The 26,191-nt window shown below is 41.0% G+C and overlaps 2 protein-coding genes across 18 annotated transcripts in view; both read left to right on the forward strand.

The window, feature by feature from the left end:
• The window catches only part of TRDMT1 (tRNA aspartic acid methyltransferase 1), a 29,642-nt gene extending 27,824 nt beyond the window's left edge, over positions 1-1,818 (forward strand). For all 8 annotated transcript variants that reach the window (XM_037387158.1, XM_037387153.1, XM_037387155.1 and 5 more), the window contains one exon: positions 1,047-1,818. In XM_037387158.1, the coding sequence (XP_037243055.1) occupies positions 1,047-1,147 (101 nt within the window). In that variant the 3' untranslated portion in view covers positions 1,148-1,818. The remainder of the gene's footprint in view (positions 1-1,046) is intronic.
• A 57-nt stretch (positions 1,819-1,875) lies between these two features.
• The window catches only part of CUBN (cubilin), a 155,263-nt gene continuing 130,947 nt past the window's right edge, over positions 1,876-26,191 (forward strand). For 4 of the 10 annotated variants that reach the window (XM_037387146.1, XM_037387145.1, XM_037387150.1 and 1 more), the window contains exons 1-16: positions 1,914-2,809; positions 4,913-5,080; positions 5,631-5,767; positions 6,776-7,024; positions 7,342-10,691; positions 10,846-10,975; positions 11,327-11,419; positions 12,422-12,460; positions 13,231-13,332; positions 14,268-14,371; positions 17,962-18,088; positions 19,543-19,711; positions 20,481-20,612; positions 21,739-21,834; positions 22,385-22,506; positions 24,675-24,861. In XM_037387146.1, the coding sequence (XP_037243043.1) occupies positions 10,567-10,691; positions 10,846-10,975; positions 11,327-11,419; positions 12,422-12,460; positions 13,231-13,332; positions 14,268-14,371; positions 17,962-18,088; positions 19,543-19,711; positions 20,481-20,612; positions 21,739-21,834; positions 22,385-22,506; positions 24,675-24,861 (1,426 nt within the window). In that variant the 5' untranslated portion in view covers positions 1,914-2,809; positions 4,913-5,080; positions 5,631-5,767; positions 6,776-7,024; positions 7,342-10,566. Of the gene's footprint in view, positions 2,810-4,912; positions 5,081-5,630; positions 5,768-6,775; positions 7,025-7,341; positions 10,692-10,845; positions 10,976-11,326; positions 11,420-12,421; positions 12,461-12,578; positions 12,762-13,230; positions 13,333-14,267; positions 14,372-17,961; positions 18,089-19,542; positions 19,712-20,480; positions 20,613-21,738; positions 21,835-22,384; positions 22,507-23,166; positions 23,240-24,674; positions 24,862-26,191 lie in introns of those variants that run through there. The other 6 variants (XM_037387144.1, XM_037387142.1, XM_037387143.1 and 3 more) reach the window with 6 other exon arrangements.

Here is a 26,191-nt window from a genome sequence, read left to right on the forward strand (position 1 = left end):
ACAGTGTTTATGTATCAAAGCTAATCTGGGTGGTGATGACCTCAGAGTCAAAGTTAGGCATTTCTTCTTAGGGAATGATCAAATAATCAAATGTGATCAAGTTTCAACAGCTTAGCAAGTGACCCTAACAGTTGAATCACCACCACTGTTCATCTTGCATTTGCTTCAACCCAAGTGCACTTTAGCTTACAGCTGCAGTAAGTGAAGAGTGCAAGCAAGGACAGTTATAGAGCAGACCAGCTGGCTGCTGACCACTTCTTCATTCTCAGAAGCTTGGTCACCTTTGACTGTGTGCTCGGTCACCTTTGTGAGCTCAATACACAAGACAGCCCTTTCACAGGCCCAGTTTAATTTTTTCTGGGCCTCCTTTCTTTCTGCCAGTCCATGCACTTGCCATGTGAAGGACGTTTCTGGTGCTCTCTGTATTTCTGAGTGCATTTGACAGGGTCAGCATTGAATTACATGGAAAATCGTTCAGCTGCTTGCTCACTCACTGAGTAAGCCTTGCTCATAGCTTAATCTGTACTGGTGGTATATTGCACTGTGAGACCGATGTGATTTTCTTCAACTGGTTAGAGGGGCTCAGTTTGGAGGTACAATATAAAGCTTATTGAGAAACACAGTTAGTCCATCTGCAGAATCATCATATTTTCTTTCTGCTGTGGCTGTGTTCTTTTGTAGATGTTCTCTAGAGTAGCAGTTGTGCCATGCTACATGTTTCAGGTGCTGCTGCCCCTCGCTGAGACTGGTGGATGTTTTGAGCTATCTGAAGAGGAAGTAAGTTAGCATTAGTTACACAACAGAGCCATGTTTTGAGACTTCTTGTTAAACCTTAGAGAAGGCAATACTGCTAATGGAAGAACAGATCCAAATCCAATGAACTGGTTGGGAACTGGTTTTGTAACTTCGTGAATTTTAGTGGGGTGGTGAACCCTGCTGCAATCTGTGATAACTGCATTAAGAACTATTCACTGAAAAAAGGAGTAAACCCGAAAGCTAGGAACAAACCCAGAATAATGACATTGTACTGTATGTTTTTGTTGTAGGCTTTCCTGACAAAGTAACAATAAAGCAATGCTACCGTCTTCTGGGAAACAGCCTCAATGTACATGTAGTGGCAAAATTGATCACCGTTCTACTTGGATAATTCAGAACCTGAATCTGATGAGTACAGACTGGTGACAGAAAATACTTCCAAGAGAAAGCTGATGGCAACTGAACAAAAGGCGTAGCTTACAGAAATACCTTTCCAGACATAGTACGGAACAGTTCTGATATATTTTAATACCTTGCTTTTGTGGTGGATTTGCACTGTATAGAGGTGTGTTATTTAAATGGAAGCTTCCAGCACTTAATTGCTTTACTTAAATATCCTTTTTGCAAAATGGGAAAGAGCAGCATTTACATACACCTCAATGAAAATGGGTAAGACTATTTTATTTTATCTTAAAACCATTTCCTTGGTACAGTATAAAAAAAGCTATAAATATCAAAACTTTTTAAATTAAGTGCAGAGACCAAGTTCTGCATGTAAATGTATTAATTTGTAAATATCAGTGATCCGTTCTTAGTGATGGATTTTTTATATATATTTTTTTCTTTATTGTGTATATGATCTGAAATTCTGTTGGTTTTTTTATAGCTAATGAAACTACAGAATTCAGTATTTTGTATACAGTTTTTCAGAAGACAGTGTCATCCTTATATTTTATGGTTGTCATCTCTCTAAATACTTGTAGGATTCTGGAAACCAACTGTAACTGTCTGGAATGATTTGTTTAGGTGCAGCTGAATAAAAATGCTTCAAGATTATCACAACCCTGACACTAACTTGCGTGTTTCTGTTCTCACTTGATATTATTTAGGATAAGATTATTATTCCTTACCGAAGACCTACACATAAAAGACAAAAAAATGGAAAGGCTCCATGTTTAGGTTCCTGTGGCATAAGAACTGGAGGAAAAACTAAATGGGCCTCTTCTGAAAATTTCTTCACAAAACTTGGTAGTAGTACTGGAAGCGTATGTTGGGATGAAACCACTGCGTATGGCCATCTAGAGCACCACAGCTGTACACAGTCTCATAGAGCTGGACCAAATGTCTTTTTTTTTTTAATTATAAAGTCAGAGTTTAATATCTGAAACAATAGAGAAGTTCATGGCAAAACAGAAAGCCTTCTAAAGAAGCACATGTTCCGTTGGTTATTTTTCCTTACAGAAATTATTATATAGGTATCTAGAGAAAAAAGTCTGAGGGGGGACAAAGCAAGATGATACTTGGTAAGCATCCATTATGGAGCTGGTGTGTCATGAAACTGAAGGATTTTGTAGATTGATCATAGTTCCTGTGCACCAAAGCCACCAATTCTGAAAGAGACTGGGGGTTTGGGGTCCTTTTTTTGGTTTTGTTTTTTTTTTTTCCCCTATAAGATGACATAGGAGCAGTCATGTCGTATTGCATCTAGGCTTGGTAAGACAAGAGAAACTAAAGACCGTAGGGAACGGAGCTGCTGTAGAGAGATACTGCAGCTATTCTCATCTGCCATAGTCGTCCTGAAAAAGAAAAAGAACTTGGTATTGTTATTTTGTGCCATACTTTATCTTACACTGACTCCTTGTGTATTTCTTCTTCAGTCTTGATTTGCATGCTGCTTCTGGACTGTTAAACCAGGAAAAGCTTGGGTTGACCTACTTCAGCCTGTCTTGCTTTCCAAGAACATTTGGATTGTTTGGGCTGTTCCAGCCATAAAAGAGAAACAGAAATGGATTCTCCTAAAAGAGGTCTGAACTAGGTTCTAGAGAAGGATGAGGTTGGCCTCTATCTTTATCTGGTCTCTTGTAGTATTATAATGGCAAAAAGTACTAGACTAATGTTAGGCTGTGCCTACTACTGCAGTGCAAAGAGCAGATACGGTTTTGACAGTGTTAGGAAACATAGTTATGTATTTACACGGTGGTTATTGTGTAGATTTATCAGCCAGGTCAAGAACTAGTAGCTATACAGTCTTGTTCTTGGGAGAAATGTGGTAATAGGAAGATGTGTTGCTATCTAACATGATTGAAACTTGAAACAAAGGAGATCAATTGTATGTATAAATTGGAATTTCTTTCTGCTAACTATGTGAATAGTCTGTTTGTTTTGCCTCACATAATAATTGGCAAAATATTAAGAATTGGTTTTCAATTCCGTAATGTGTAAAACTAACTTTGAAAGTTACCTAGCTGTATCTAAAACTGATACAGCAATACAGCCTGCTGCATGTTAACAGTGAACTTTAATTCAATGTGATTGTGAAGACTGAAATTTGTTTGCTAATCAGAGCTGTTTCTGAAGGAGATACTTTGAAAGAACAGATTTCAGAGTTGTAAATACATATTTGTGTATTTTGCCCCTGCTAACCCTGTAATACCAGTGCAGCTAAATTGAGTGACTGCTGCTTATCCCGTCAGTTTGTCATTAATAGATGGATTTACTGAGCTCTGTTGGGTTGTACCTGCTTGACCTCACTTGATGATCAATCACATTGCTTCCTTTTCCAAGCAGTCTCCTAATCATAAGTGCTTTGCAGCCTACATCAGTACTGCACTTTGCAACTTCAGTTTTCATGGCAATGAAATGGATTACAAAAGGAGCTGAAAGGTAAATGAGTGCAATATGGAAGACAGCTCTGGAAATGGAAGGAAATTTCCAGAATCTATTTTTTGGTTTTGTTGCTCACTTGTTCTACACACCTGAAATACATTTCATTATCTGAGTGAGATGATGTGGTTGCGCTCCCTCAATTTTAAGAAGCTCCACTGAGGAAAAGGATGTCATATTTGGTGGTGTCATTTATGCAGTCAGTTTGGAAGCTTGCCTGTTGCCTTACAGAATGTCTTACCGACGCAAACTTGTTTTCACCTGAGTTGATCTAGGGATTCCCTATACTGTTTCTTCTAGAACATGTGAAGTTACTAAAATACCATTTAATGCAGTGGGTTTGAATATGTTTTGATACATGAATTCAAAATTTTTCAGTGGAGGTGCCTTCTTCCATGCAGTGAATATAAGGCTCCTACCCACAGCCTTTATCATCTCATCTTTTGCTGACCCTTGTAGGAGTAAGAATCGTCAGGAATCTGAGAGTTACAGGCTGGAAAAACATTGATCTGTGGTAACACTATCGTATGTCATAAACTTAATCATAGATAAGCCCATTTTATTTTCTAAAGAGACATCTCAACAGAAATCTGAACAGATCCAGTGCTTCAGTGACTGTACAGTTCTGCTTTAGCAGTTGTTACACATTTCTAAAATAAATAGAAAATGTAGCAAATACTTCTTACATACCAAGAATGAACTTACTCGTTCTTAGCTCACCATTTGATTTCTCTGTTCTATTTGCTTGCTGTTCATACTGAGGTTTAACACTGCTGCCTTTTTGTATAGATAGTGAATTATATTTCTTGTCCTTAGCAATTTAGTATATTTTGCCTCTTTAGATACTTGGAAAGACTTAGGTGCTGTCCGTACATTTTTTCTGCACGGTGTTTAAAGAATATGAGTAAAGATTTGGAGGCGACAAAATAATAATTTGTTAAGAATACTAAGCATTTCTGGGCAGTCTTAAGTAGTGTATAAAGTAGAAGTGGTCAAAGAAATATCTGAGAAAAAATAATGTGAAAGTGTAATAAACTAGGCATAGAGCCCCAAATGAATTCCAGTAACCATTTTCCTTTTGCCTGTGGAAACATGAATATTCTAGTGTTATAGCCTCATTAGGGGAAGTTTATGCTTGTTTAGTAACAACTTGTTTAAATAGATCACTGATATTTAAGACACCAGGGAAAATGAAATACTAAGTAATGATAGTATGTCAATTTAAATGTTATTATGAAGAGCATGAAGAGATATGTGTTATTTTTATCTTTAGCTGATTACAAGGTTTGGGGAATTTATATAGCTGTTGAAGAAAAGAAGTATGTGGCCTGAGATGACTAGGCAGCCACTTGTGAAGGCAAGACAACTGGGTGGTTTTCTTTTACTTTCTTCCACCTGGTCCTTTTGACAGTTGGAGGAAGCGTGGACAAGGGATGTCTTGGTAAGAGCTCTGATGAAGCAAGAAGCAAGAGTTGGAAGGGCTAAAATTGAGTGGAATACACCACTTTTAGTGAGAGAGGGTCGTTGGAGGGAGTTTCAGGTGGCCACTCTAGTTAGGTACCCTTCACTGGGATTCAGAAAACTGCAGCAAAAAAGTCCCTAAAATCTTCTCCAGTGGGAGGCATCTCTGATTTTAAATACAGGAGTACCTCCTGAAATCCCAGCTTCATTGAGAGCATGCTGGTCTTGTCCTTTTGTCCATGCACTGAGCATTGTAACTCAAGCATTTTTAAATTACAGCCCAGCATTTGGAAGCAAGCACATTGCTGCTGCTGTATTGTCTCACACCTAGACAGTAACAAGTAGTTCTGATTAGCTCAAATATTTGCCCAATATATATTTAAAAAAAAAAAATAATCCCATTCTGTTTATAAATTTTACACTTAAAAATGGGATTCTACTGAGAATTAATATTTCTGAGTGGCATTTTGACTGTGTATTGATCTTGCTTACAATGTGGCATTACTTATTCATTGTGCATGTGTTGTAAGGTGAAGCATGGAGAGAGGGAGAAGACAGGACAAGTTCATGGAAGAAAAATCCTTTGAGACTACTGAGTAATAGCCTTCTGGCAGAAGAAGTTCCCAAGCTACGAATAAAATGGAGGCCGAGAAAGTACCTAGGAGAGGTACTGCATGTGTTTGCCCCTTCATGTATCCTTCGTTTCCTAACTACCTGCTCTTGGTCACTGTTGGAGACAGGGTAGTCAATCTTTTTCTAACCCAGTTTGACCACTCGTACTTCCTTATATTTGTATGGTGACAGAATGCCGATATTTGTGATCACAGCATCAATACACAGCAGATGATTTGTGGACTTGGCTCAGATCTAAGCCTCTATATGAAGCCAACAGTACAGAATAGAATGAATTTGAGGGAGGTTGTGCAGCCAAGTCCATTCATGGCTTTAGGGTTAGTAGTGGAGAACGGTGGCTATGCAAATGGAGTCCCTAAAAATAACTCCAGTGTACATTGCTTTAACAACAATCATTAATTTAGCAATTAGAATGTGCTAAAAGGACTGGAATAATAGAAAAGAACAAAGCCAATGTAACTGACTGAAAATTTTAGAAAAAATGAAACAGAAAATAGGAAGCATCAAAGTGGTTGGTAGTTAGTAGAAATAATGCGTAGGAAGAAAAATCAGAAAAAGAGGAACTGAAATACGAGTCTCATAATGCAATTAAAAAACTTTATCACAATGAAGGCAGTTACATATTAAGTAACCTAGGTAGACTTGAGACAGTAGATCAGTTCCAGTTGAAGTAGCTAAATACATCAAAGCTCATATCTTTGCTGTTTGCTATTAAAAATGGAAAACCTGGATTTCCTGGACAGTTAGTTTAACTTCATCAGCAGGTAACTTATTAACTTCAACTCTGTTGAGGGAGCAAAATCTTAAGCAGGTGTCAGAGGGCAGTATGCTGAAAGTAAAAGAAATCCCTAAGAAGTGGTGTGGGAAATGGAGGCTTGCAGCTGCCCTGGGGAAGGTGCTGCAGCCATAAAACTCTCCAGCCATGTGAAGAAAAGGAGGGAAGTGATGATGGATGGTTATAGGTAAGGGACAGAAGGAGGAATGTTATTTTTCAGTCACCCCTGCTTCTTGTAAACTTTGTGGTTGTTGATTCTCTGTGTAGGGCCTGATACCAGCTTAGTGCTTGATTGTCTCAGAGCTGCAGGGACACACAGAAAGAGCTGAATTTGATACAGAACATTGTTTACACCAGCAATTTGCACATACGTACCGTGGAGGTGACAGTACTGCTTCATATGTTATGTGTCACTTTTGAACACTGGAATATTAGAAAGAGGAGAGATGAAAGAGGATCCAGGAAAGTGAAGATGGAAGTACTGAGAGACATGACCGCAGCTGAGGGAAAACGCAGGTAAATGTGCACTACTCAGGATTAAACCAGTGATGGGGCTGGATTTATGATTATTTCAAATATTTAATTCATAACATTGAATAGCGGGGATCTCTTTTGCATCTGTAGAACAAAAGAATTATCTATTAGTCTTCCATTAAATTATTAGCCAGGTTGGGATTCACACCAATAGTTGCCCTTTCCCCCATACATTGTCACAGATCTGTGTCATGTCTCTGCATCTGAGTTGACTTTCTAGGCGCAATTAATGCGTATTGAATTTTTGGCGATAATCTGAGTCGACTCCTGTCTTCTACAGCAGCATCTTTCCATTGCAGGCACATACTGCTAGAGAAGTAGAGGGATATCACCATTTCATTTCACACAGCTACACAAGATGGTGGTAAATTGTAGTCCCTGCTAGTAAGGATGAACTTCAATCAGAATTAGAGACAAATGCTCCATTACTTCCTGCCAAATCTGTGCACAACCTATACTCTAGAGGTATTTCCTCAGCCATTATGTCGGTAAGGTAATGAATGATCTCTCCCAGGAGGAGTAGTTCATGCCAGTTCTTGTCAGAAAGAACAGCCCCTATTCTTATGCCAGATATTTGCAGGTTTTCCGCTCTGTTCTTCCAAAAATGATGTCTCAGTCCAGTATGTTTCAGTAAAATTAAAAGGTGTGAACCTGTTTTTTTTCTCCTTAAGATGGTTTATAGATTTCCCAGCTTGGCCAGCCTAAGGTTTACACTCATTAGGAATAGAGTGTAATTAACTAAAATCTGGAAGGTCTAATTAAGTGGAAAATAGTGTCATGCAAAGTTTAGATGTCCAGAGCTCTCTTTCCATCCTATAATCAGTGCATAGTCAAAGTTACCTGGTTTTCAGGTCAACTTTTTTTCTAAGCTATAAAGCTTGCAGGCAGACAAGGTGCATTTCTTTTTCCTCCTTGCATTAACAGCTTTCTCCCCATCCTCTATGGTTTATTCTCATTGGTCATTTGGTATATCAGAGTTAATTAGTTGGAAAGGAAAGCTTGAAATAAGGATTAACAGGCACCAGAGAGGGGCAATACATACTGAGTATGCGAAAGAAGTGAATAGAGAAAAGGAAGGATTTTGTGGGTCACAGCTGAAGTCCAGGCTGAAAACTGTCAGCATACAATGGACTTTGTGAGAGAAAGTCTTTGAAGTAGCAGGCTGGCTGAATGCATGCATAAGTAGTACAGGTTTGGTTGACCCGTAGTTTCTTCACCTTGACGCTGAACTGACAAGTTGTAAAAACTCAGTACAAAACCCAAACCAAAACAGCAAAAAAACCCCAAACAGACATCAGAACTGACATGAAGAATGTTAGAGAGCACTAGTTTAATGGACAGTACTAGGATACCTAGAGGCAGAAGGTGTCTGGTTGACTAGACAGAAACATCAGTAATTTGTCTATGCTCTGCTATTCCTGAATAGTTCAGAGCAAAGAGCATAATGGTGAATTAAAAAAACCAACATGGAGACAGATTCTCAGCTCGTGTGACATCCATAGCTCATTTGGATTGACTGGAGCAGTGACAGTTTTCAACGACTGAGGATACAATTCTGTATTTTCATGTAAACATTATCCCCTATGATGGTAAAGGACAAAACATGGAAACTCCTCTTCATGTTCCTCTGTTCCGGCAGCAACAGCTGGAGGCCACAGGCTGCTGTGGAGCAGGTGAACATCCACAGAGCTGAGCTGCTGCTACCGCACTAGTAGCCATGTGGGATGGGCTGTCTGGTGTGAGTTCAGGAGGTTCACCTCTGCCCTTCCAGATCTGTAGGCAGCAGCAGTAACTGCTGGGTTACCTGGATCACAGTCTGAGCCCAGGAAAGATGGCCAGCAGGCTCATGCTGTTCTGAATTCTCAGAGAAGTTTCTAAAACCACAGATAATGTAATAAAAATCTAGGTGGAGGTGGTGGGATGCAGCTGATACAGTCTCAAACATTATAGGTATTCACAGTAAAGATCAAGTTAGCAGCAGCAGCACCAACCTTAGGTGTCCTGGCTTCATATTAATTTTTACAGTCCACATCTGTCTCTCTTTGAGGTGACACGAGTCTTTTTTGTCACCACATCCAGTCTCTTTACAGGGTGCTTTGACCTCAAAACATTTCTGTCTGTAAAAGCTGTAGGGTTCATTCAACCCCCCAGCCCCAGGGCATGTCCTGCATTGTCTGTGGGACATGTGTGGGTGACAAGTGCAAGCTGGAGCAGAAAAGAAGGCTGGACAGGGTTAGGAAGTGCAGGAGCTCTCTGGCCTCCAGGATGGTCTGGGGCTTAAAGGATCAGTGAGGTGGTGACTACTGTTATCTTCAAGCAAGAGCAGTTACAACTGTTGCTACTCTCTTTCTCAGTAGAGTTTTGGAATGCGAGTAATCTGGATGAGTTGTCTACCAAGCAAAATGGAAAATCAAAAAGAACGGTGGTGGGCCTGCAGGTTCAGGTAGCTCCTAGCATGAGGAAGGAAAACATACACAAAGCTCCCCTGAGCAGGGAGAGTAAAGCACAGCAAAGCCTTGTGCAAGGGCAATAGGGAGACTGACAAAAGCAAAGGGGAGGTGGGATGTGGACTCTCATGGTTTCCAGCAGCAACAGCTTGGGCCTCAGAGACAAGTACTGACAAGCATCTGGGTGGGACACTTCTGTTGAGAAGGCTATGAGGTACTGCTGAAGGGTAGAGGAAAATGGGGTCAAGATTAAAATTTTGGCTCTCAAAACATATTAATTTTTTGCAATTACTTTTGAGCCTCCTTTGAATTCTTCCTTGGTCTTTTGCATTGTCTATGGCTGGCCCTGAATTTGGGAGCCCTAGTGTGTGCAGTGAAGACAGCCTACACATGCCAAACAAAATACAGTCCCCTTTGTGTGTGATCATCTCCCCAGCATCTGGGGACTGAGTCATCCTCGAGTCAGAGCAACCATATTTGGTTAAAATTGAATTTTGCTGCTGTTGTAATCCATGGGATGCTCTTTGGTACTGCTAACTTGTTTGTCATCTGCCCAACAAATTACTGCCTGGAAGCTTCTCTTTCAATAAAAATATTCCTTGCCAGCCACTTTGGGTTTTATTTGTGGAGTTGGGGTTGGGTTTTTTTGGTAACAATTTAGGTCCTTTAGTGCTGCCAGATAGTTTTTCCTTTGCCCATGTTGTGCATCGTGTGGGGAGAGCAAGCTGTTCCTGCAGTAGCCAGCTGCAGATTACTAGGTGCTCTGAGACACAGGGGTGCTCAGCTGTACAAAGGTCAAACATAATGATAAAATAGAGGCAGATTTCAATTAATGATATTTCAAAGCTACTGACACCAAAAGGCAAAAAGAGAAAAATGCATTTAATGTCTATAGAGGATTTGCATGCTGTCAATCTTTAATTAAGATACCTGACAGAAAGTTCACCGTTGCAAGACAAGACAGCAGAATGGGCACCTTGTGAATCAAGAGCTGAGAGCAAAGGGCACCTGGGCTTGCAAAAGTACAATTCAGCACTGGAGGTTTCACTTCAAACACAGGAGAGCTGGAAGAGAGCAATGCTTTGGGCTGCTGCTGCTCCTGCTCCTGGGCTTTTACTTGTGTTATTATTACTTACTGGATTAAGCTGTGAACCAAACCACCATGAAAAAAAGAGACAGAAAAGAACCATTTATGACAAGCAGTAAGTACCATTGCTTGCAAGTGCATTTGTTCATATGGCGGCTTCTAAGTGCCAGTAACGGGAACAGAATGGCTTTACTGCAGCTCTATTTTCCATACCCTTTGGCAGATATCTGTAACTAAATGATCTCTTTGTTTTTTCTCTAACACAACAGGCCTCGTTTGTCCTCAGAGCAGGGTAATTTAGTGTTCTATGCTGGCTCCAGCAAAAATATTGAATTTAGAACTGGACTACTGGGGAAAATAAAAATCAATGAAGAAGACCTCGCAGAACTTTTTAGCCAGGTGATATAGTTACTTTTCTTTAATATGTTTTCATTTTCAGTTTTGCACATTAATTGTTTGTCTCCAGGATTTGTCTTAGGAAATTTTTGATGTGTTTTGTATGGTGGCTATTTTATATTCTCTGTGCAAGTACTCTAATATGAAAGTAAGCTGTTGCAGAGTTGTAATCATGCCATTTCAGCAAATAATTAAAACTGTATATGTAACAGAGCTCTATTTAAGTGGACTTTATAACACTAAAGTTAAGCAAGTCTGAAACTTTCCTAAGCTTCTGAAAAAGCAAAGCTTGTTTACATTTGTAAGCTCTTGAAAAAGTCAAGCTTGTTTCACTTCATCTCTGTTTAAATTTAGGTGAGAGAAAATAATGCGGAGATTCGAGAACTTAAAAGAGCTAATGGTGCCTCTCAGAACGTGTCCCAGCAGGTTGCTCTGCTGACCTCCCAGGTAAGCCATACCCTCATGTTACCCTCCTCCAGCATTCACAGTTTTCCATTCCTCAGATTAACATTGTTACCTGATTCATTTCAATATTTTGGGACTCCAGAGACCTGGGGCAGAGTCCATATTTGATATCAGCTCGGTCTGTGTTTAACGTTGAGATACTTATTCAGTAACTCTGGAGACAATAAAAATAATTCCTGTAAATCCTATAATTTCCAGTTACCAGGATGCTGCTTTTGTTCACTGTCAACATCTGTATGGTCTATATACTCTAATATTTATGGAAGTGAAATCCCACTAAATTCAGGAAATGGGCCATATATGTTCTTAAAGTTGTTACACAGACATTCCATTCCATAGGTGAAATGGGCTGTAGGGGTTGGCAGTGGAAAGAAAAGACCTATGCAGTAGTTTTGTCTCTTCCCCGCTAGTGAAGATTTTTGTCCAACAAAAGGTTTTGAAATCTTTGTCTGACTTAGTTTAAGTGTCTTTTGTTATAGTGTTGCTCCAGGTTCCTTACAGGAAAATATTTTATAGCCTAAGAGACCTCCCTTTAGGGAAAGTGTGCTACTACGTATCCTCATATTCCCTGGTTCAGTTTCAGCTTGCTGTTAGTGGTTGTAACCCACTGAGACATGGTGAGCCTATTCTTGGCTTTTGGCGTGCTGCCTCAGACCTCCATCCTTTGCATGCTTGCAAGCACCCAAACAGTCCTGCTGGAATATTTACATTCTGAATGTTGAGCACCTGAATGCATCTTCACAAGACTGAGTCTTGTTCTTTGGAACCAAACTGGGACATATTTAAGCTGTCATTTTCTGAACAGCCTAAACCACCAAAATCCCAGTGAATGGGCCTGATTTGAACCTGATTGTCACCTGGTTTCACATACCAGATATAATTTTTTTCTCTTAAGAAAGTATTTTGTTCATCTACCAGCATCCAGTACATGCTTCTGTGATCACTGCCATACCAAGCACAATGCAATTTGCATTTCTCTTGCAGACCGTGAGTCTTGATAACAGACTTCAAAGATTAGAGCAGGTGAGTAAATGGGAAGCAAACTAGACATCAAAAAAGAAAAACACTGCCCCAAGTAAATAAAGTGAGGTTACAGTGATTAAATAGCTGAATTATTTCTTTCCTCTCCTGTATTATTCAGGAAAACTTTATTTTGGTAACAGGAGGTAAAAAAACTCCCAAGATTTGTGGAGGAGGTGAAATGCGCCTTACAAAATATAAACAGTGCAGGAGCTTGCATCCTTAAAGGAAAAACAGTTGTACACTTAAGAACAACAACTAGATACCAAGGAGAAGTAAACTCTTCCTTCACTAATCTGTCAAGGTGAAGACTGGAGGATTCAAACTGGATTTTATATTGCACTGGAAGTAGCTGATTTTCAACAGTCACCTGCTTCTACACTGAGCTTGTCACAAGCCACAGCTACAGCTGCCAGTAAAAGCAGTTGTCAGATGAGTCACCCGTGGAATCGAGAAGACAGATAATCCTCCATCTAGACTCATAGCCTGTGGCTTATGTCTCTGTTAATATTTACTTCTTGCATGGCTTTTGCCATTCTAGTTCTTGTAGCTGGCCATTCTGTGTAAGACCAATTGTATTAGTCATTATTTTGTACAGGGATAAGCAGAATAGCTCAAAACCTATACAAATCAACCTTGCTGGGGAAAAAAAAGGGGGTGGGGGCAGGAAGGGAATCCAAGAAAGAATGGCGGGGGGAGGGGAAAAAGTTTTACTTGAGAATAAACACCAAATAAGCAGGAACCTCATCTTCTGCTCTTTTCCTGGGTTGCAGGCTCTCCAGGGGAAAGCCTGCAGTAGTAACCCCTGTGAAAACTCAGGGACCTGTGTAAACTCACTGGATGGTTTCTTTTGCCTCTGCCCCAGCAACTGGCAGGTGAGTCTTTAGCCTCCTTGAACGTGGACCATGTATTTTAACTGTGAGGATACACCTGACGCTGTAATTGTGATGAAACATAGCATTTTAAGGTTGCTCAGGGCAGAATGGGATATACTGAACAGCAAAACAGCAGTATCACAGTTACTGTTTGGTTGAAGGACAACACATTTGCTTCTCAACAATATCAATATATACCAAAAAAATGAACCCCAAACCATTGGGCCACACCCTGCACTGTTACACAGGGGTGATGGCCCACAAAGCCAGCAATGCTTGGCAGTTCCCACAGCGGAGAATTAGTCGTTGGTTTTTGCTGAGCAGTGAACTGAACTGCATGCCTTCCTGTTGATCTTATGCAAGGATAGACAGAGAATGGGGAAAGGGAAGGATATTTATTCACACTCAAACAAATAAGACACAGGGGGATGTAAGTAATCAGTCCTGTTCTGAGTTTTTTAAAACCAAAGACTTTACTGGCAAAGGCTTCAGTGGTGCTGTTACATGCACTAGAGATAGAGAAGTTGTATCTTCTTCTCAAAGGCTCTCAACTTTAAAGTTATCCGAGCAAGATTTGGATCACAATTGCTCTACTTTCAGTCTTAATAAAACAGCATCTCCTGACAGAAACTGTTTGAAAGTAAGTCTTCTGAGCCTTTTGCCAGCAAGTTGGAAAGTAGGGGGGAGGACAGTACTATGCTGTCCATATGCTTTGTACAAACATCTGAAATATTTTATCCCCCATCTGACTGATAACCAGGGTCACAAAAACACAGCTGAAAAATAGAGTTTTGTTATAATGTTTCATAAGGGAAGCTGTGTTGATAGCAGCCCATGGTTTATATATCTTTGGAAACTATATTAAACATTGGCTGCATGGTTTGCTTAATTTCTCAGTTATTTGGAAAATAAACTGGTTTTCCATTTCATCTTAGGGCCTCCTGTGTTCAGTGGATGTTAATGAATGCCAGATTTATGCTGGAACAGCGTTAGGCTGCCAGAATGGAGCCACTTGTGTGAACACACCAGGCAGCTACAGGTAACTTTTCAAAACTAGACACAAAAACCTTATGTAAAATACTCAGCAATTTTTGTACCCCATATCACACCTGCAGCACAAGTGCTAGGAGTAAGTCTGTTTAGTATCGATGCACTATCATCCCTTTCAGTCTGAGAGAATATAAAATCCTTAATACACCATACACCGAGCCCACCACAGACACAGAAGGCCCTCCGAAGCCATTGCCTGCTTTGGCATAAGAAGAGCAGCAAGAACCAGGTTTGTCATATGACCATTCTGGGGAAAAGGGCTGCCAACTGGAGACTGGTTCCAGTGACCCTACAACCCTCTGTTGTAGGTGCAGATGCTTTAATGGAAATTTGCTGCACCGTAGGATGTAGATGGCGTGTTGACATGCAGCATGCTGGTCTGTAACCAGCACTCACCAATGTGCCCATCTAGCACAGCCATGTTATCTTCCTTCCGTTATCACCCACTCCTTGAGACCAAAGGGAACAAGGAGATGAAGGAGTGAACAGCTTTGGCCCAGCAAAGGTTTTGAGTTGCTGGAAACCTCTTGAATATATGGGCACCCTTGATCATTGGCATTCCCAGCACACTGCATAACTGAGAAATGCCTTCAGCTCCTCCAGAAATAGAGGCACTGCTGATACTGTAGCAGAGCAAGCAATGCACAGTGCTGCCAGGCACGAAGGGAGGAGAAATGCTGTCTGCAGCGGGTGGCCAGGAGGCTCTCTGTGTTGTGGGCTTCCATAGACATGAGGTCCCTGGAGCATATTCTTCTCTGGCTGTGCCCAGCTCCTTAGGAAACATGCTCTTGTTTACAGGGCAAGCCATCCTGAATGTTCTGTGTCTGATTTTCCAAAATGTCAAACAATCTGGTATATAAATAACTTTCAGATATAATACAAAGCTACCCCTGTGCAATGGGAACGAGCAGGCTGGAGAGTGTGCCACAGCTTTCTGCAAAGCATTTTGTCTCCTGCTTCAGTGTGAAAACCTTGGCCCCCACAAATATTTGCTTGGTGTAACACTGGTTTATAGTGCTTTGTCAGTTCTTGGAAGAATGTCACACAAGGGAAGTTCTGCAGTGCTCCTCACGCTTCAGCATTAACACTGAGCCTGCTGAGGTGTCACTGGTACATGATGCTTCCTGCCAGCTTTCCTTTGATTTTTAAAGGATGTTTCTAGCTTGCCTGCAGCTACCCCAATACAGACTTTTGTTGAGGAAACAACACGCAAAGCAGCCTGCCTTTACTTGTTGTTTCTTAACGAGCTCAGAGATGTGATGTATAGGTGTGTGACTAAATTAAGGTTTGAGAGGACAAACCCTCTGCCATTCTCACAAGTGTTGTTATTGTGTTAGTACAGTCATGATTCCTGTAAGTTTCTTCCCCAATGTAATTCTTGCCCTGCTTGGTACTTGCTGAATCAATGCTTCCTGAAAGGAACTAAGACCTCTCTATAAGTCACCCAAATCTTAATATTACTGCTTTTGCATTACACCCTCGGTATTATTGTTTAATCCTTTCCCCTACTCCATTGTATTGTCTTCACAGTCTCCCTTCACATACCGGCTTACTTATTTCTGAGTGCTCCCCTGATGTTAAATCCATCCCCAGGTAGTGTGACCTGGCTCTTTTCAACAACTCTTAAGAACATTGCTGCTAAATTTTCTGGGACCCAGCAACCCAGGTCACCCCACTCCTGCTCTGGTGTAGTTATATACAGCAGCATGGACTGCAGATAAAGAAAAGGGTGATGTTTAACTTTCCATAGCCCTAAGAGATAACACCAGGTGAAGGGCAGTACTGGATTAGGTACTGTGAAGTGGAGCATAACGCAGTCTTCGCTCCCGATTCAGATTCTTTACCTGCATGCATCAAGCCGCAATTTGGGAAAGCACTGAAGTGTGAGGGAAAAGATGGGTATTCAGGAAATACCTTCCTGAATCAGGACTGTAAGGGGACATTGCGTCATTTGGATGAAAGGCTGTCAGAGTCCCCAAGTCTATCAGACTTTTGTGTGAGAACCAGAATAATGGGGGCCTCATCACAACGTGCTATCAGCAATGGGAGAGAAGCAGGACAGTGCCGAGCAGCAGTGCGTTGCAATTTGGCTGAAGCTCCTTGTGGTGTGACCTACTTCTTGAAACTGTTCTCTGAGCAACTTCAGATGGGAGCAGATTAATCTTTGCCAGACTAGGCAGGAGACAGTGCCATTGTCCTGCTTCGGAGCCAGTCAGATTGCCTTGCTGTGTCCTTTGGAGTTGAACATGAGGCTCTGAATGTACTTTGAACATACAAAGGCGATCTGGTTCCCTGACCTGTTGCCTCTGTGCTTGCCCAGGTTGAGCTAATGCACTGGCAGGATGGTGTTGGTCTGTGTGCTGTCTCTTACAATAATGAACTTGCTGTCTTACAGTACTGCAGACTGCAGTTAAGCATTAAGCTACTGTGATTCTTTAAGCCTGAGTTCATGTGGGTTGCTTGTCCTGGGTGCAGCATTTAGTTGCCTGCAATTGGCTTATCACACTGCTATTTCAATTGAGCATGTGATACTGACAGGGACAGTAGCGGCTTATTAATAAATTGCTCCAAGGTCCAGATCAGCTGCACTGGAATACCCTGATTCAAATTCTGCAGATAAATGCTTTTACAGAGATTTCCATTAGCCAGCTTAAAAGCAATGCAAGAAGGGTGTGTACCTGCCATATGTCTCCGTGAGGAGCAGACATGGCAGCATGTAACTTGCATCCGAAGAAGTATCTGACTGTCATTTTAATAAAAAGCTAGTGAACTTACAGGAGGCTTTCTGCAAGGTTTAGGTCCCTTTTAGTTGTATTTTACATCCTCAGATTTGGTCTATGTGGAAATAAAGGTCAGAGAAAAGGGAAATGTTACCTGATGGTTTAGAAGTTCCCTATTTCAGTTCCACCACATATGTACAGTGCTGTGACTAAGGTGTGCCCTGTAAATAGCAACATGATGCAGCTGGCAGCCTGCAATCCAGATCCCCCCAGCAGAATGCCTCACTTCAGCCCACTGCTTTGTTCTTCCCACCCCATCAGCACCAAATGCCTCCTCCTGACCACCACACTTACCTGAAAGCTGGGCTGCCGCTGAGACAGCTGCTGAGGTGTTAAGGTGTGGGGGTGAAGGTACCCCTCTCCCTGAGACAGGCCAGACATGGCATTTCTGCATATTGCTCGAGTTAGGGTTTTAGACACTTGGCATCATATGAGGGTCGTAAACTGAAACACAAAATTTAGGTGCTCTTCGACTGAAATGGAGATTTCTAGGCTCATATTCTGCTGAAGTCTCATAGTAGACATTTCTTTTTTTCTGGATTTGCACTTATGAATCTAACAAAAGGCTGTGGATTCTCCCATAGGCTCAGTCATGGATATGCGCAAGTCCCACGTGACCGTCGAGTCTCTGCTGAACAAGAGCCTTGCCTCTGTGCATGATTATTAATAGGATTGTCAGTATAGCTGAATAGGAACACCACATAAATAAGAGTGGGGAATAACCTCTTACTATGGCAATATGGGATCTGTGACAGTTACATAAAGACATTTTGATTTTTCTGTCTGCTTTCACCATTAGCTGCTCCTGTACTCCAGAAACCTATGGGTCTCACTGTGCCTTGAAGTTTGATGACTGCCAGGGAGGATCTCAGATGCTCTGTGGGCATGGCATCTGCATAGATGCAGACAGGGATCAGCCCAACAAGGTAAGGAACAACATACAAGTCTCATTATACAGCATAGCATAAAAAAGCGACAACTAATACTGAGTACCACAGAACTGTGTAGTGCACACTGCTGCTGAAAAACAGCAATAAATGCCATTGTGTAACATAATCTAACCTCTCTGTTGTCCCAAGGACAGCAGAAAGAATTGAAAATGCCTTGTGTCTTGTTAGAATTACTTGTCACAGTATCACTACTACTACATCCACGGGGAGCTTAGGAATTTTCTTTGAATAAGTCAAAGTCTTACTTGAAGCATAATATTCTTACTGTTCATTATTTGTGAAGTTCTGAGTTGCTGGAATATTTCATTACCTAAATGGTTAAGGACAGACAAACATGGTGAATCTTGTTTTCCCTGGGAAAAGGCATACATGTGGAACATTACTGTCAGTGGCCTGGGAGCTGCCAGGGCTGCATAGCAGCTGGGTGGCTGCTGCTCATCTTTGGTGCCCCTCATTGTCACTTGAACTTGGTCTCTGATTCCAGGCCCAAGCTCTCCAAGTGTCTGCACTGGCTGGATGCTGGCATACACTTGAACGGTCTTCTGGAGCAAGCCAGCTCATTCTTTTTGGGAGAGAATCTGGGTACAGGTTGTTCACTCCAAAGGGACATATGGAAAATGCCAGCTGTGGCTCTTTCCACCTAGAACAGCCTTCCAAAACTACCCTGCCAAGCCTGCGCTGCTTATAACACTCCTATACACCTATGCAACGATCCAGACACACCACATATTCTTTGTGCTATACTATAAAATAATTTCTTTGCTCAATTTGTACAAGTTTTCACAACTCATCACTTGTTTTCTGCCCATTTTTTGTGGAGAAAGCTTTTCAAAAGGGTTCAGTCTTGTATTAACAGTGTGTGCTCCTGTGACAGTCAACAATAAAGCTCCCACTAGCTTTAATTGGACCAAAGCTAAATAAATGCTGAAATCTGGCCATTAGTAAAGTTTACTAGAGAGAAAATAGTTTTCCTCAAAGAAAATGTATATTTGCAATTTAATGTCACTGCTGCATGTTCCACAGATTACTGAACAGTTTGCTTAGAAGTGTACAGCCAGGCTGATTTCAGGTTGCTTACATTGATCTGTTTACCCTGGTTACGAAGCAAGTTGATGACTTTTAATTATGTTTATGTACAGATCATAATTGCTGCTCATTTTCTCTGGGAACTTTGGGCTAAAGTACAGGTTTCTTTTATGAACATAATGAATGAGCCTATTGTTGCTGCCATGATCTAAATAGGTAAATTCAGAGGAAGAAATAGACTGAGAAAACTACTGAAGCAACTTAAAAACAGTGTGCAAACCATGTAATGCTCTGAGAGCTTTCTTGCTGTAGTTTAAAAGACGTTTTATAAAATGAACTCCTCCTGCCCTTTTCTTGACTGTTCTAACTGCCTTAAATATGTAATGCGATGTTTGCTGTGGCAGCCCAAGTACCGCTGTATCTGTGACACTGGCTGGATGTCCCCTCCTGGCAGCTCTGCCTGCAGTGCTGATATAGACGAATGCAGCCTCCCTAATCGTCCATGTTCACAGAACCCGCTTGTGCAATGCTACAACACACCAGGCTCCTACTCATGTGGTCCCTGCCCCACAGGTATCACATCCTTCCGTGCCCTCAGATGGGAGGGGGTGGCAGTAGGTAGTACTGCCTGCCTGTATGTCATGAGTGCAGGCATAGAATCTAGATGAGAGCGACTCCATGAAATGCTTTGGTCTGTGTTCTAGAGAACAAATGCCTGCAGGTTATGTATTATCTAGGTAACACAGGCAGTAATCTAATGCATGATTTACCACATCCTAAACTGAGCATCTAATTAGGTCTGATGTACCCTCATGTCCTTCGGTACATTTATGTCCATCATGTCTATAACCTTCATGTAATAGGTGTGCAATAATTTCCTATCCTTATGCTCACTGTCCTAAGGCAATATAAAAGTCTAATTGTCCCCTCAAGCCATATAACCTGTGATTCCTCTTCCTGAGTTGGGTGGGTGATGTGTATAGGGGGAGTACTTGAAGTATTTAACCAGACTTACAATAAAGCTTTGCTGCAAATTGTACATGTATGCACTAGACAAGAACTGCCTCCTCTTTAGGTTAAAGTGTGTTTGGTTCTGGAATATCCAGAATACAGTTAAAATAAAACATTCTTGCACACGCATCTCCACCCTGTTGTGTTTGTAACCTATTTAGCAGACCAGTATTAATTCTCATCAGTTATGAGAGGGACAGGTCTTCTCTTGTGTTAATGAAGTGAAATTCAGAAGTCATATTTTTCTGCTTTGTGAAAAGATCTGGTCTAAGAAGAAAATGAAAAGGCCAGGGATTTTCTATTTTAAAGTCTTCCCTCTGCTTCTTTTTAGGCTGGCAAGGAAATGGCTACAGTTGCCAAGACATTGATGAATGTGAAAGTAATAATGGAGGCTGCTCAACAGCACCAATGGTTCAATGTATTAACACAATGGGATCCTTCCACTGTGGGCTCTGTCCACCAGGTAGAATGGATTTTTTTTTGTTGCTAAAACTATGGAAAGGCTTAAAAAAACAAGATTCAACACATCTGGTCCTGTTCTGTGGTAGACTTAAGAAGCTGAAGATCGGGTTTGTGTAAAGTATTACATACACAAAACAAGACTAATACAGAACGCAGAGTCCAAGTTTATTCAAACTGCTTCAGCTATTAATGAACGTTTTGCAGAGTATGTGTCTAATGATGATTCTCTGAAATGAGTTTCTCCTGTACTAGGTAGCCCTTTTCAGTGTTAGAGCCTTGATTTGATGAGGTACTTCCTTTATACCATCATTAATGGAAACAAGGATTGAGTAATTACTGTCTGTATTAATTGAAAGGATATCCTGTGTGCCATAAATCAGCTGTATTGTCTGTCTTAAAAAAGGCCTTGATAATTGCCATGCTCTGAATGCTGTCTAAGAAGGCAGTGTTTCTACTGCAGTACAGGTCAAGCAGCAGAAGTTGTGACTTACATCTTTATAATTTGTGGTTTATGATTTAAAATACTTTATGAAATGCATGCTATCAATACTAGAAGTACTAGCAGGGCAAAGTGTTTCAAATTGACCTTTAGATTTCTACTTAAATGGCAATAGAATGCAGGTAGTGAACGGTCTCAGTTACTGAGCGCTGAAAGGCCATCACCCTGCAGGATGAGGCTACCACCTGTGGCCTCAGGCAAGTTCTGATGCAGTGCAGTGGACCTCAGCTCTGGCTGTGCAGTCATGCTGTAGTGCTTTGGTCCTGCTGAGCCTCCTGAGGGCAGCTGGATGTTGTGTTTGAGACCCAAGGGCAGCTCTGGCATGCAGCAGGAAGCCTGGAGGCGGTTGGGGCTGGCTGGGTGCAGATATATAGGGAGGGTGGGACATGGTGGCTGAGAGAACCGACCTCATATGTATTTGGCTAGCACTAATATACCTTTTTCCTGAAATCGTGGGAGGATTTAGTTGCAATCAGAATCCATCCCTGTGCCTATCTCAACTTTTTAACTGCAGAAGACTATGATTTTACACCATAAATGATTATTTTGCTCACCAGATGATTGTTTTGCTGTCGATTCTCAGAGAACATCGTTTGTTACAGGCTAACTGAGATTTACCTCTGAACAGGTTATGAGGGAGATGGACAAACGTGTACCCAGGTTGATATCTGCTCAATAAATAATGGAGGGTGCCATCCTTTGGCTACTTGTACCTCAGCTTCAGGTACGATGTGTCCTTTCTTAAGGACTGTGAGTAATACCAGTGTGAATCTCAAGGAGGGTTTGGTTAGGCTAAACCTACTTTATAGCAACATATTTAGATTGCAGCTCCTTCTCCACAGTTTTGCCTCACCCAAAGGAGTTTAGAGGCAGGTTAGCTGAAGCCAGCAGGCCTTTCCACAAATACCGACAGAAATAGATTTAGGCTCCACTAAAGAGCACATTTCATCATAAAAATGTGGAGATCTTCACCATTTCTCTTTGATGTGGTTTTCCAATTTCAGCTGCTTGTACTATTCTCCTTTCCATAAATTCACTTTGACTACTCCCACCACTTCCCTGGAGGGTGACCTTGGACTCTCAGGTACCCATAGCAAAGCAACACTAGGGATCTTTCCATTGCCAAAGTGGACACTGAGCAGTGGAGGTATCAATAGATGAAGTTAGAATTCTATAAAGGCTGTGCTTCAGAATGTCAGGGACCTTTACTGTCATTGTTATTGCCATTGTAACAAGGACCATATTACTTTCTGTATCTTGTCTCATCTCGCAAGGGCCAATACCGTTTTGTTCCTGCACATCTGGGTACACTGGAAGTGGATATGGGCCGCACGGGTGTTCTGCTCTCAGTGATACCTGTCAGCTGCAAAACCCTTGTGCCAATGGGCAGTGCCTGGTAAGTGCTGGGCTCCTTGCAGTTAATGACACTGTTAGATAGTTATAACCAGTAACAACAGGGAGACTGGTGAGACGGAGAGCTGAATGCAGACATACTAAAGGTATTGAGGCAAGGCCAGCGGGGAGTGGGAGATGACTGGATATACCTGGGGAAAACAAAGTGAGTTTCAGGGCATGTAAGCCATTTCTTTGTGTTGAAAGTAGAGGCAGCAATCTTGGCACTGAGAACCTGAAAGGTTGTAGCTGGTACCCCAGGCTAGTGATGGGATGCTGGTGCTGGTGGTGAAGAACTGGTGAACGGCTGTCCCTGGTGGGACACAGAAGTAATTTGCCACCTTGGATCATGGAGGAATTACCCAAGATAACAAAAGCAGTACCTCTGCTGGCCTTCATACTGTAAATATCCAGTACAGTTAGTGTTCTTAGGCTGATCTTGTGAGAGCCCCCCTGGTGTCTCAGGCTGTTTATATGAGTATGGAAAGGGTGCTTCATGGGAATTGGTTGTACTCCTGCTGGGCTGAGAGCTTTGGACCTTTACTGATTGGTGGTGTGAATTTATTCTTATGCACAGTGACCATTTAGTTTTTCTACGTGGACCCTGTGAAGGCCTTTTGGCTTCCTCAGTGAGGTGTGCTGTGCTTAAGAAAGTCCACACTGCAGAACTGTGGTTTTTGATAAATCTGTTGTGGAGGATATTTACACTGATGATTTTTGAGAGATTTTCACAAATGGTACGTTTGTTGTTCCAGTAGAGTCTGATCCCATTTGTCCACATTGGTCTGGGTATATCCTTCTTTTGATGATCTTGGGCAGCATGGGGGAAATGGGACATACGATATGGACTTGGTAGTGTTAGGTTAATAGTTCTTAATCGTCTTTTCCAACCTGAATGTTTCTATGATTCTATACATTACCTTTCCCTTTTCCCATTTTCTGTGTGAAAGGACATGATCCCCTCTCCTGCACTCCACCCTATCCTTTTTCAGCATTCCTCACTCTCTCTTCTGTGGATACCTATTGTCTTTTCACTCAGATATTTAAAGGGCCCTTTGTGCCCAGGTGTAATCTATTTTTTCTGACTATTTAGAAACTATTTATCTTAGTCAGCCTATTAAAAGATATGACATCTTCCCCTAAATATATAACATAAACCCATAGGCAATCATGGCTACGAACTACTGCATAAAGATAATAACACAGTCAGATACTTCCATATTGGAACTACAGAAGCATCTAATAAAACAGAAGAACAGCAAAGCTATATTTGGCTGGCATAGTGACATGGAATGCAATGTTAGTTAAATGAATGCAGATGAGAAAACAGCTTTTCACTTCTAAAGCAGCATTCAGAGCCCTAAATACACATCGAAATTGTCTTCCCTCATACTGAAAATCTCTGTTCAGGACACCCAGGACACGAACAGAGAATGCAAAAAGAAATAGAGAATGTAGCACATGAATTGTATGTCACCAAAGATGGGATTGTTAGCATGTACCTTGGAATACCATGTTCTGCTTAACCTGTAAAAACCGTGACTATAAAATGAGTATAAAGGAAGAGGATGTGAAATTAAAACAGTTAGAGATATGGAAAGACTTGATTATGAGGAGAAGTATTAAAGGTTGAGACAAAAGAAATGGAAAAGAAATACAGAATAAGGAATAATGCAGTGAAGGCAATGAAATTGTTCCCATTTAACATCCTTCAGGGTGAAAATGGAAGTTAACAGCCCACATAACTGCAGTGCATGCAGACTTCCTAGATAACAGGCTTGAGAGAAATGATTTATAAACCACTGTTATCTTGACTTGCTATTTATAAGGTTTAGATAATATGGTTGACTTGTTTCTAGGGTGATAATTTCAAAGCCAAGCAAACAGTTTTCTGAATGACTAAATGAATACTGATTTGACTTTTAGAAAGTAATTTGAACAAGCCCTGCAAAGAAATAACTTAATAGAAAAAACAAAGAGCTAGATAATCTGATTAGCTTTATTTTGGTGTTCACCAGTGACCATCAAGGCCATTATATTTCAAAGGTTTTATTTCTTTGCTCTGATATCTCCACATAAAATAAGTGTAAATACCAGTCTTTCTGCGGACTACATTGATGCCTTTATGTGATTCATGCTTATTAAGTTTATTGCATTTGCTTATACCTGTAGGCAACGATCTCTGGATATTTTTGCCTGTGTAATGTGGGCTGGACAGGCCCTAATTGTACGGAGAACATTGATGAATGCATTAGCAACCCATGCCAGAATGGGGGCAGCTGCACAGATGGGGTCAATGGCTACTCCTGTGAGTGCACCAGCGCCTGGACAGGACCACAGTGCCAGACTGCCCAGCAAGGTACGGCCAGGACCTTCTGCCCAGGAGAAATGAGCCACCAGGCCTCAGCGAGTAGATGCTTGGTGTATATGATTAGTATGTAAATAAGAACCAAGTCATGGTGGAGAAAACCCAGCCCTCTTCTCAGTGGATTACAGGTCCCAATCCAAAGTCCCTTAAAGTCAGTTATCCATGAGTTTTGTTTATAGCTGCTTTGTTTATCAGTGGGAGTGTAACAATGAAGTTGATCTGCAAGCCCACTGGCCAGACATCCTAAAATCAGATCTCTGTTCCTGAGAAAGTGGTCTGGTAAGCTGATTGGGAAAGAAGATCCAAAATAAGGAGAACAAATTTACAAGATAATATATTGATGTTTCTCTTTTCTGCATACTATTTCATTTGTTGCAAGCTGAGACATCCTGACATTTTTAGTCAAGAGGAAAAGCGAGAAAAGGTTCTCAAACAGAAACTTTTAATGAAGGTAGCATCATCCATTAAAATGGGATACTCTGACTTTTATGGAGTGACTGTGAGGTCCTACCTTTAACATTTCTTCTTATTATCACTTTTTCTGGTTTTTGGGGATTTTTTGCTATTAATTTTCATTAAACAAGTTCAGGATAGCATTCCAGTGAGTGTCCCTGTGGCAACTATCTGTCAGATGGCTCATATTTATTGCAGGTTGCTGTGAAGAAAGCAGATTAATTTTCCACAGAATACAGAATGTAAAACTTTCATTGACCTCCTGTGAAATCTGCTCTATTTTCAGACTCTTTCCTATTTTCATTAAATATCTAACCAGTAATGTTTTATTATTAAGCATGTGGGGGGAAAAGTTATTTTTAACCATTCATAGTAGAAGGGATAGAAAATCAGTTTTTATCCAGTGAGATATTATAATGTATCAGCTTTTGTTTTAGTTCCTAATGAGGGGAAAAGTAATACATTTTATGACATGATAATTGTGAATCTGGTTGAAAAATGGTGAGATGTTTTAGATGGACACTTCAAAATCATGTTCTTTTTACCACTCCTTGAAACTAAATATTTCATTTCAGTTTGCTGGGAACTGAATATTTCTTTAGCATCCATTCAATGTTAAACTACAGCTGCTTGTTGTACACTGTAGCTATATGTGCATTATATTTTGGGTGCTTTATGTACATATTTTTCTGTAGCTGTTTGGGATTCCCCATTCACAGCTACCAGTCATTGAATGGCTCAGTGAGAGAAGAGACCACAGTATATCATGAGAGGTATTATCAGGCCCAGAAATCCGACCAAAAAGAATAAATAGGACAATAAAATATCTGACAGATAGCTTCTGTGATGCAGTACTGCTGACAATTCT

This window comes from Falco rusticolus, chromosome 4, assembly GCF_015220075.1.
Source record: "Falco rusticolus isolate bFalRus1 chromosome 4, bFalRus1.pri, whole genome shotgun sequence".
NCBI classification, from domain to species: Eukaryota; Metazoa; Chordata; class Aves; order Falconiformes; family Falconidae; genus Falco; species Falco rusticolus.